This window comes from Acanthochromis polyacanthus, chromosome 17 (genome assembly GCF_021347895.1).
Source record: "Acanthochromis polyacanthus isolate Apoly-LR-REF ecotype Palm Island chromosome 17, KAUST_Apoly_ChrSc, whole genome shotgun sequence".
NCBI classification, from domain to species: domain Eukaryota; kingdom Metazoa; phylum Chordata; class Actinopteri; family Pomacentridae; genus Acanthochromis; species Acanthochromis polyacanthus.
This window is the reverse complement of record NC_067129.1, coordinates 12,187,685-12,199,892: the sequence shown is the minus strand read 5'-3', so window position 1 is coordinate 12,199,892 and position 12,208 is coordinate 12,187,685. Positions and strand designations below refer to the sequence as shown.

The window sequence follows — 12,208 nt, the reverse complement described above, 5'->3', positions numbered from 1 at the left end:
TGGGGCACGTTTAATCATCCAAAAATGGCAGAGACCAAAAAATCCCAATAAACATTGTTTATATCCCATTATTAACTCCACTACTAACCATCTCAATCAATGTTAAGTGCTATGATGTTTTTAACCTTTCACATAGCAGGGTTCAGTGAGGATAATTCATTCGATTTTTCCATAAAAAACATGTCAAAACTTTTTAAATGTACATTGGAAAGACTGACATTTGAGCTATACTAGTTTTACATGACATTGATTTAAAAGAAATCTACATTTTGAATTTTCTTCTTTTTATGAAAAGATGAACGCATAAACTAACACAATAACCCTCTTCCCTTCAGGGTGGGTTTGCAAATATGAGAAACGAACCATTTTCATTGTATATGTTGATTATTATTAGGCCAAGCAGGAAAAAGTTTAATCCTGAAAAAATGCATTAAACAATTGAAAAATATATAATTTTTCTTAACTTTAAAATGTGTCAGTTTGATCTGCAACATAACAGGACAGGACAAAGTAGCACTGCTAATAGGTTAAAGAAAAACATATGTTCTTTGACCACTGTTTATTGATCAGTCGGATGTTCCGGTCAGGATAACGCCGTGCACAGCTCTTTCTCGGGACCTCCGCGTTCCTGTCAGTGAGCGCGCACAGCAGCGCGTTGCCGCCTTCCTGCCTGTGTCGGTGTGTACAGACACAGACATGGCTGCCCTCAGTAAATTACCGCACAACTGCTATGAGATCGGCCACACTTGGAACCCGTCGTGTGTGCAGTCTGCTGCGGAAGTAACCCGGAGTGCTCTGGAGGTGTCCTTCAAAATATACGCTCCTCTGTACCTGGTAAGAGGCTTGTCTTGTCAGTGTCGGTACTCCTGACTGTGCACTCTGGAGCTAGCTAAAGTTAGCTAGGTGGCCAAGTAAAGCTAACTAGTTCTGGGAAAGCATCAAAAGATTAGCTTTCATGTCGCTTGCTGTGCATTCAGATCAAGGAATACACGTGGACAAGCAGGGAAAGGGGCAAAAGCACTGCATGACCCAAAAGACACAGTGTTCCCTTAAACGTCAGCTGGCTATTTAACTTTAGCCGCGGAAAACACAATTCCTGCTGATGAGTTTCGAGATTGTTTGAAACAGCTTAGCCTGCGTCATTTTGTGAATGTCCTTTGCTCTTTCTTTGAGATTCCAATTTATAGTGTATGACAACTGAACAGCATTGTTGTTACTCATTGTTGTTCTGTAACTCATGGTGTAATGGTGTATTGATTTCTCATCCAATCCTGATCACCTGCAGCACAGTGACTGCCACTCAAATGTGCCTTGCAGATAGCAGCAGTTCTGAGGAGAAGGAAGAAGGATTACTATATGAAAAGGCTTCTCCCAGAGATCCTATGGTCTACCTCTTTCCTCACCACCAATGGAGGTCTCTACATTGTTTTTTTCTGCATTCTCAGGTTTGTAGGTCCACCACATGTCAAACACATCTCAAATGTTAGGTGACATTAACATGCAAGAGTTTTCAGAAGCTCAGCTGAATGTAATGTAAATTAAGCTAAAACAGTCAGGATTCGTAAAGCAACACAGGATAAGATAATTCACACAAGCCTAAATCCTCAGCATTCATTTAGTGCCTGTGGTTCTTTGGTATCATACTGGTTTTGCTGGCCGTTTACCCAAAGTTGTCAGAGTTGCTTAAAGGTGTTTTGTGTAGGTTTCCTGAAAACCAACAGAAGTTTGACTTGCAGTTATGTTTACATTTAGTGTCATCCAGCTGCTTTGTGTATAGCCTTGAAGTTTAACTATTGTGCTCAGTGTATTTTCTCTCTCATAAAGCACTTTCAAAACAGATGTTTTGTTTATCTCCTGGACATAAACAACACAGAATTACTCACAAAGAGTGTTCTAAAATGTAAAAAAAAAAAAAAAAAAGTGATAGACTGTCTTCAGACAGGGCTGCACAGTGCCTTGGTGGTTAGGACTTTTGCCTTGCAGCTAGTAGATCTCCAATTCACGTCCCCGCCTTTAAGGGATCTTTCTGCATGGAGTTTGCTTGTTCTTCCTGTGCATGTTTGGGTTTTTGCCGGGTACTCTGGCTTCCTCCCTCAGTCCAAAAACATGCTCAACTCTAAATTGTCTGTAGGTGTGAAAGCGAGTGTGATTGTTTGTCTGTATATGTAGCCCTGCAATAGAGGATGTCCCCTGCTATCACCCTAAGTCAGCTGGGATATTTTTTCATGACCCCCACGACCCTAATGAGCGGTATATAGATCATGGATGTCCTTAGATATTAAGCTCTCTGTTTAGAAAATATGTTGTGCTGACAATGTGTTTGAGGGTCCTACCCTTCAGCTAAAAAGAAAAACAGTGAAATAACAATGTATATTTCTAACTTTAGGAAACTGTTGGGAGGATTCTACTCCTGGTCCGTTGGGTTTGGCTCAGCACTGCCTGCCTCCTATATTGCTATCCTCTTGGAGCGCAAGAGCAGGTGAGATTAATGTTTTATTTCACCGTATTTTTCTTCCTCCCTCTGCTTTCAAATACATTTGACAAGGAAATGTTTTCACTGAGAATCTACATGTCTCTTCCTTTCTCACCCACACCAGGAGAGGACTGCTGACAATATACATGGCTAATCTTGTAAGAGCTGCTCTATTAATGTGCACATTATTTGCTGAATGTGTGACAATGCAACCTGCTTTTGCAACATCTCTAAATATAATATGTAATGTTGTTGTCAGGCCACTGAGACTTTGTTCCGCATGGCAGTGACACGAGGTATCGTCAGACCCATCAAACATGGCGAGGTAAGGTCAAAGGGCGGTTTCAGTTAAGCACAGATCATGTTTTTATTTAGACTTTTTTGTCATCTGCCCTGCAAGGTTCCTGCATGAAGCCCAGCCAAGTGGACTGCAAGTGTGCTGGCGCTGCACGTGCCAGGAAAATAGTTGATGTTTAAATAAATGGTTGTTATGAGGAGAGACTGTGTACACGTCTTTTTAAGTCGTCATTAGGAGTGGAAGTTGTCACTGCCGAACTTTGGACGTGCTTTGATGTGTACATGTTCTCTATTGATGATATTCAAACACAGGGCAAAACTCTCCAGAAATCCTGTGCTATGTCCTCCCATTGTGCTTGTCACACCTCAGAAATTATCATATTGCCGTGGTACTACAGTTAAATCTGGAACTAACCGCTACTTGTCACCGTCAACCTTTCAGAAACATCTACCGAAGCCCTGTGTTTATTTCTATGCTTGGTATAAGGGGTATTGAGCCTGTCTGCCGTTGTTGTATGAATAAAACCACATGCACGTCATCTGCTTTCAAAGTCCACAAGGATGCAGAAACCATTAACTGGCCTAGAGCCAACCTAGCAGATAAGCTCTCTGTTATCAGATTGCTGTATTTCTTCATGACTGCTTAACCAGCTATAAAACAATATCTGAATCTACAGTGGTATATTTAGATGTTACAAGTCATCCCCAACTACACTTTATCAGACACTTCTTCATTGTAAGTATAGTTAAATATTCCTAGCCACTAATGCCACATCACCACTGCAGCAAAGTTCAGTGATGGAAACTGGTTTGAGTTCAGTACAGTGTCAACAAATCCCTGTTTATCAGCAAGTAACCACTTCTGATTTCGTCACAGATCTTACCACATTTCATCACAGCTTTAAAATGAGTCATATGGCAAGCTGACTATGTCTCACACGATGTCCTGATTTCCTCTCTCTCTCTCTGTTTCCCATTAGGTGCTCTTGTTCTGCATAACTGCATCACTCTATATGTTCTTCTTCAGGTCAGAGCAGCACAGAGAACACGCTATTAAAGTGAACTTACTTTGATTATGAATGGCCTAAAAATATTACAAAGCACTAGTGAATGTTAAAAGTTTGATTTTTTTTTTTTTTTTTTGCAGGAGTAAAGATGGTCTCAAAGGCTTTGCATTGTCTGCATTAAAGTAGGCTGACCCTCTTCATACTGATGTGTTCATTTAGACTGCAGACAGTGATTTGATGAAGACTTTAGAGATATGGTGGCATTTTCTGTTACAGGTTTATCATTGGGAAAGAAGAGATTCCAACTCACTCTATCACAGCAGATCATATCTCTTCAAGGCCTCTTGAGAGGACAGCTGCTACAGAGGGCGAGGATTTGCAGGCGTCAGCAGAAAGGCCCAGTTCTAGGAGGAAAACTGTGGTAGCCTACGCCAGGGAACTACTGGAATCAATGTGAGAGATAACACACCTCAACACAAACACACAAGTTAATGTGGAATGGCGCCCAGTACTGACTTGTGTTATTTTATTTTTAATAATTTAATAATCCAGATGCAAACGGGGTCCCAGACACAGATGTTGTAAACATTGCCAAGACAACTGCATTTCCTACTGTATTAAAGTAAGAATCCCTTTATCCAAGATGTGACTTTATTGTGACTTCCTTCATTTGGTGATGAGTTATATTACGGAAATTATTTCCAACTCAGTACATGATATTTACTGAGGATTTGTTATCATTATTCTCTTCAGGGTTTTGTCAGGATGTTCAGTGTTGGCTATCTGATTCAGTGTTGTCTTAAAGTGCCCTCAGCATTCAGACAGATGTTCTCGAAGCCCTCACGCCTCCCTTCCCTCTTCTACAACAAAGAAAACTTCCAGCTTGGGGCCTTTCTAGGCTCTTTCGTCAGTATCTATAAGGTACATTCAGTACATTTTTGTGCCAAAACTGTAAATCCATAATACTCTATGCTGCCCTCCTCAACCATGTGATTTGAACTTCTCACCTCTTTTTGTCTAATTTTATCTGTACGTCATGAGTTTGTTTCTCTTCCACTCAGGGAACAAGCTGCTTGTTGCGCTGGGTGCGTAACATCGATGACGAACTCCATGCACTGATCGCTGGTAAGCAAGGATTTTGTAAACTGTCAAATAAAAGCCCTGCAGAGCAATCCTCCTAGGGATTCTGTCATGTCTTAGCTGATTTACCCGGCTTGTCAACTGTCTCTTTTCCCCGTCTCTCCTGTCCCTCAAGGCTTCCTGGCTGGTATCTCAATGTTCTTCTACAAAAGCACAACAATATCCATGTATCTCTTCTCTAAGCTGGTGGAGGTAAAAGTGATCGATGGCTAAAGCCGATTCAATGCATTACACTGTTACTGATCACAATAGAGAGAAAAAGATAGAAAATCTGCACACCGAAATCTCTGGGAGAAACAACATTTTCTAAATATAAAAAACAGAATTCACAGTTGAAATAATGTGTTTGTGTCTAAAATATCAATATCAGGGACTAATTGATTAAAAAAAACACATTATTTCTATATTTCAATCACGACTCCCAGTGTATACAAGGAGGATTACTTGCACACAAGATTTATACATGCACTGTAGTGACCTGATGCATGCCACAGTTTAGTAAACAACCAATATGGCTGCTTTTTTTTTTTTTTACACTAAGGCTTCGTAGACGTGTAGGAAACGGTGGTAGTTCAGAAAAAAAGCAGATTGCCAGAACATCTGTAACAGAGAATTGACTTGTTTGTTCACTGTGCATGTCTGCTTATTCAGAGGTTATCTGTACTGGCCAGTTTATCATTAACAGCACATGCCATCTTTTCCTGTAGACCATGTACTTCAAGGGCATTGAGGCCGGACAGTTCCCTTACTTTCCTCATGCGGACACAATCATATATGCCGTCTCCACTGCCATCTGTTTCCAAGCTGTAAGTAACACATACACACATGCGTACGTACGTGCCGATATGCGTGACACACACATACTTCTTTTTTAATTCTTTTTTTTTGCAAAGAATATAATGTATGACTCATTACTTTTATGCAGGCAGTGATGGAAGTGCAGAACCTCAGGCCTACATACTGGAAGTTCCTGCTGCGTTTAACTCAGGGGAGGTATGAATGTGTATTGTGTAACCTGTCAGCTGTTGAGCGATGTTTTTTTTTTCCTTTTGAGTTTATAATTAGAACATCAGTTGTGTACAAAGGTGTATCCAAAGGGATTTATTACAAATAGCTTATTTCAAATAGAGATTACCACTTCATATGGCACATGTAACAAGTTTGGTCTTTAAATGGTGTTAAAGGGTAGCCTAGCCGTGCTAGACAACCCACGGCAACGAATTTAATTCTCTGCCAGGGTGGGTCTAGTTACCCTCCATAAGGCTCGAGGCTGGATTCTCCTAAAACTGGACGGACCAATCACCATGAAGTGTAGAGTCAGAAGGCGGGCATAACTAAGTGACGACAGAGGCGTGACGATTCTGACAGAAACAACCAGCGCACAATAAACAGTTATCTTTCGACTCGGGTTTAGCCACAGCCCTTAAAGATTTGAAGCTAAAATTCAACTTGAAAGATAAACAAAGGACGGCACTTAAGTGTTTCATTGAGAAGAAAGACGTATTTGGACTTATGCCGACGGGATATGGCAAATCCTTAATATACCAGTTGGCTCCGCGGCTCCGTGGCTCCGCTGGTTGGGAAGCTAATGGGACTTAGCCACAATCCGCCGGTGCTCTCAGAACTGCGTCAGCCTATTCATTGCGTTGATTGGTTGTATACCTACCCAATTGCTGCAAAGGGATTTGATAGACAACCTTTTAGCCCGCCGCCCTCCTTGTTGAGCTTCCCTAGACCCTTGTGCCGTCAGAAACATGGGTGTAGCATGGCTAGGCTAGTTAAAGGGGATAAGAGGGGCAGTCGTTTAACACTTGAATGACAGCAGGCAGAAATTTGGGGAAACTGGCATTCAGACATACTGTGGGGGTGTGTCATTAGTTATTAATCAAGCTGTAACCAACATAATACACTAAGTCTTTTAATGTGTGACAGTTGTATCCATCACAATGGTGTATAGAGACTATTTTCTGCCTCCATTCCTAGGTTTGCTCTGATGAACCGACAGTTGCTAGATGTGTTCGGGACTCAGGCCTCCAGGGACTTTAAGGGCTTCGTGCCCAAACTGGACCCTCGTTACACCACAGTGGCCAGCCAAACAGTGCTTTTACCAGGAGGTGACATCCAGCTCTGATGACTTGGGCCCAGACTCTTGGAAGGGCTTTAGGGTTACTTCAACAGGAACGGGACAGCATGGCTGGTCTTTCTCAGTAACTTGAGAATTTTTTAAAGGTTTAATAGAAGTGCTGATAGGTGGTGGTGTTGTGTTGCGAGGCAGGATGTGCTTTGAAAAGATGCAAAAGCCTAATATCTGTTCAAAGCATGGGCGTCAAGAGTGTAAATTGTGGATCAATCTGCACAATCACACCTAATCACAACGACTGAACACTTACAGGTAACTGGTAAAAAAAAGGCAGAATTTTCTTCAAATTTTAAGTTAAATAATTTTATTCATAATTTTGTTCAAATTGACAATTATCACAGTCCTAATGCAAGCTCTTAAATAGAGAGATAAATTCTATTAATGCAAGACATCTGAATGAACAACATAAATCTTTTTTGCAATTTTTTTTCAAGCTGTGGTAGCAATGGGGTCAGTTCATTCGTAAAACAATACATTTTTTGGAAAATAAAAATTACCTGGCTGATGATACAAACACATTCCTTGTGTCCCCTTACCATATTGCTTGCTGATATTACAAGTTACCTGTCAGTTTGTTCTGACTGAACCCATTTTTTGGTTTTTTGAATGGTTGCATTCACACCGGAGGGTGAAACTCACTAATCTTTGTGAAATATACAAATTGAGATTTGATTTCTGACTGTGATTTAGGAGTGTAAAATTATTACTTGCTGATTTTTTTTTAAGTCAGTGGGTGCAAGAGATGGTTTCTATAGTTATGTAGCCTTATCAAATATTTTGTCCATGGTAGCATTGGGAGATGTATTCAGATTATATCAGACTATCAATGGTGGGCCGTTTTACCAACACTACACGGTATTTGCATCAGTAAAATCATTCACATTTATAGATGCTTCACGGGATAAAAGGACAATGCAATTTTGGAAGTTATTTGTGAACGAAAAGATTTGGTAATATATCTAACTATAATTTACTTTTATCAGTCATTTCAACTTGAAAACGTGTAATTTGACAATAAACTGTCATGAGACTTTTCTATATTGGTGCAAAACAAACCAAGTTCTTGGTGGAATCATTTAAGGTGGGAAATCAAAACACAACATGCAGAGCATTAATGTGATCACTTTAAAACTTGCCTGTACAATTTGCACATTGCGAACAAGAACGTGTAAGAGAGGTGGGTCTTTTCCAAATGTGTTTAATATTACTGCTATGTGAACATTATGCAGTTAGGGTTAGGGTTAGGGTTAGGGTTACAGTCTGAAGAAATTGTTTGATTTGAACTTTGAGGGTGAAGAAGCCCTGGGAGGGAACAGTTTTTCTATACTGTTTGCATATGTGTGAATTTCACTAATGGCCTGCTTGTAAGTACAGGCTAACTCATTTTGAGCTTTTTTATTTTGGTTGCAGATTTAGTTGGATTTTGGATTTGGTCAAAGGAATGCACAGCCACAAGCAGACCCAAATACAGTTCAAATTGAATATGCAGTTGTCTTACCTTAACTCGAAATATGAAAACTGATGTTTGCTGTTGACATTTAATCAACACTTATTGAAAAGAAGCCTCTCCCTTCAGATCCACACTGACTGAATCAATGTTTACAGGAGAATTCGGTGACACATTGATGCATTTGCTTGCAGCTACTGTGTTCTGCGTTTACACACAGCTCAATCTGCTTGTGGTTGTAAACATTCTTGGTGAGAGATAAAGATGTCTGACAAAAAAAAAAACTGACCTGTGTTTTAAACCTTCCGTGTTTTCAGAGACGTGTGAATTACATAAATTACATATTTGACAGATAAGATTTCACAGTGGTTCTTCGGATGAAGGAGACAGTGGCTACTTCTGTGCTTCATGTAAAATTTCAGTGTTCAACACAAATTGTACCAGTGCATTGTCTTTTTTTCCAAGTGGATCATTCATGACAATTTCATTCAAGATGTACAATTATATATATATATATGAAGCTGTCAAATTGATAAATACTTCTGAACTGCAGTTGTTTTTGTTTTTTTATTTTAATTTTTGAATTCAGTCCTTCAACCCAGCTTTAGACACACGTGACCTCTATAACAGAAGCCATGATTGTGAAAAATGCAGTGCAAAAATTTATGTTTAAAGCAGAGGTGTCTAATAAAAATCATAATATAGTCACTAAATCTATCATAGAATTATAATCTAACCATTCGAAATGTTTTTGATTCTTGTAAAAAGGATGTACATTAAAATGTTTTTGAATCCAAATGCAGGACTTGTTTGTTTTCTGAGCTGAGTTTCTTGCCGTACGATTTTAATGAAATATTTTTGATGTGCAGAGCTGTGAAAAGGTTTGGATTCTTAGAAGAACGAGGAGCACATCGACAGGTTTCATATTTGCTGGACTTTGAACAAATGAACCATTTATGACATGTTTAAACCCTTGCACAGTACTGTAAATCAGTTGTCATTGCTTTTCTTTTTGAGTTCCTGTGGAATTACCGTTAATCTCAAACCCTCAAGATTAGATAAAGCCGCAGTGAACTTTAGGAAGGCAGCTGATACAGATGGCATTCCTGGAAGACTGCTGAAGTCCTATGCTGACCTGCTAGTTTCAGTGTTCATAACATTGTTTAACCCCTTCCTGAGTCAATGCCTCTCCAGCCTGCTTAAACGGCTATCGGCCAGTAGCTCTCACCTCTGAAGTAATGGAAGCGTTTTGAGAGAGTAATCAGGGAACCCATCTGTTCCTTGCTCTCTGAGTCTCTGGATCCACTTCAGTTTGGTTACCGGCTAAACAGGTCCACCGATGGTGTAATCCCTGAGGTTCTGCACAACAACGCTCAGACTGTTGCTTGTTGATTTTAGTTCAGCCTTCAATACCACTTACCAGTCTCTACATCCAGCTGTCCAATCTGGATCTGAGTCCCTCCCTATGGTACTGGACCCTGGATCTCCTGTCCACTAGAAACCAGGTGATCTGCAGAGGAATTGCACTCCACTGAGGATTAATAGGTCACATGTGGAAAGGGTGTGCAGCTTTAAGTAGCTGGGAGTGCTCATCTCTGAGGATCCGTCATGGACCAAACCCATAGACAAATAGGTGGAGAAGGCGGGGCATTACCTTTATCAACTCAGACAACTGACCTAATTCAGAATTGCGCTGAACATCCGGAGTACATTTTACAACGGAGTGGTGTAGAGCGCCATGACTGGGAACATCACCCAGGGGTTTGGGAACACCACTGCCACTGCTCCTTAAGAACATCTGCATGAAGAGGAGCATGGTCAGGGCGAGCTGGATTATGGAAGACCTCCACCACCCCAGTAATGGACCGTTTGAGTGGCTATGCTCCTGAACACCATCAAGGCAAACACAGAGACTTAGGAAAAGCTTCTTTACTCATGCTATCAGGACGTGAACTCTGAGCTCAGGTGAAAGTCTAAATGATAGCACCTCGTCTGTCAGCTACAACATGCTGAATCATGTAAATAACATAGGGGACATCTGGTTCTTCCTTCCTTAGTTCCCCATCAATCTTATTCAGTAGTCGGGTTGTGGCAGATCTCACGGCTCCTCTTATCCTTTTCGTCCGCACACCGCCTTCAGCCATGCTTCTCCTTTTCTTTGTCCCCGCAACTTCAAGTCGAGCTCCTAATCCAACACAGTCTTGCTCATCTTCTGTTGGATTATATCCCGGGTTTCGGCACCAAATATTATGAGGTGCAGGGAAAGGATCAGGCGGTTCTATTCGTTTCAAAAAATACTTTATTTTCTATAAAAGATTAAAAACTTTGGGGAAGGGAAGAAGGGTTCTCTTGATTCCCGAAGAGCGCCCGGCTGCGTCCACAGCTGGGCTTTAACTATGGTGGAGCCCCCCCATTACGGGGAGTGACGTCACACATCCAGGTGAAGATGATTCCCTCATCAGGCTGCCAACAAACGCAACAGGGTGAACTGATTACACAGGCTTATTGCCAATTTTTACACTTCCCCACCAATCTGGTCCTGCTTATCAAAATTAGAGGTGTGTCTGGTGTATCAGACAAATCCCCTATTTTTTAGGGTCTGAGCACCGACGGTGCCGAGGACAGGCGGTGCAAGGGTACCGACTGTCCAAGGACCCTATTCTAATGCAAGGAATTATTATTATACTGTCTTTGTCGGCCAGGGAAATTGCATTTTTGGCGGCCTTATCATACCCCAAAACGCGTCAAATTTGGCATGCATATCAGGACCGGCGAAAAATTTGATATTTTATGGGAGTTGAGCATGTCTGTGCCAAAATGGCTCCATAGCGCCCCCTGTAAAATTGCAAAATGTTGTTACCAGCCTAACTCAAAAAAGTTTGATCTACAGCTACAAAATTTTGTAGGCATAAGCAGCAAATCAGGACACACAAAAAACTCAATCACGTCCATGCTGTAAACTCAACAGGAAGTCGACCATTTTGAATTTGCTGTACATTTTTGGAGATTAATAAGGGTATCCACAAGTTGGGGCATTGAAAACTTGTGGATACTGTGACTGGACCTTTGTGAAGGCTCACATAAGATCCAGAAAGAACAACCCAGTGAAGACAGAAGAGAAGGAGAGCAGGCGCAATAATACAGTGATCCCATATGTGTCTGAAAAACTGAGGAGGATTCTCAACACCAGATCCCTGTCTTTAACCCAAATAACACCCTCAGGCAAAGACTGGTCCACCCAAAAGACCCCACACCACATAGCCAGAAGAGCAACCTGGTGTATGCACTTAAATGCAGCGTGGAATGCTCAGATCTCTACATAGGGGAAACTTAACAAGCGCATGGCTCAACACAGGAGAGCCAGTTCCTCAGGACAGGATTCGGCAGTCTTTCTTCACCTTAGGGAAGAAGAACATTCGTTTCAGGACACCAATGTTCAGATTTTGGACAGGGAGGACAGATGGCTTGAGAGAGGAGTGAAAGAAGCCATCTCTGAACAGGGGGGTGGTCTGCGACATCATCTTTCACCAATTTACAGTTAGGTCCTTTTAAAGAAATAGTACGTGTTTCCAATTTGGGGACACTAATTGAGCTCTGACATTTTCAGGAAAGTTTTACTGTTTGCTTTGTCTGTGAAATTATAATTTTATTGTATCATTAGTCTTTCTCCTGTTCTACTCCTGGGAACTCTGAGAACCACAAAT

At 41.1% G+C, this 12,208-nt stretch overlaps 1 protein-coding gene across 1 annotated transcript; it reads left to right on the top strand.

Annotated features, from left to right (window-relative positions):
• The first annotated feature begins 626 nt into the window (after positions 1-626).
• Positions 627-9,302, top strand: tmem135 (transmembrane protein 135). Its single transcript, XM_022207756.2, has 15 exons — positions 627-834; positions 1,318-1,445; positions 2,387-2,479; positions 2,598-2,631; positions 2,733-2,798; positions 3,751-3,797; positions 3,918-3,959; positions 4,054-4,230; positions 4,330-4,399; positions 4,531-4,698; positions 4,839-4,902; positions 5,033-5,109; positions 5,625-5,723; positions 5,843-5,910; positions 6,901-9,302. Exons 1-15 carry the CDS (start codon positions 697-699, stop codon positions 7,046-7,048), a joined length of 1,419 nt encoding a protein of 472 aa, XP_022063448.1. The 5' UTR covers positions 627-696; the 3' UTR covers positions 7,049-9,302.
• Positions 9,303-12,208: the final 2,906 nt, after the last annotated feature.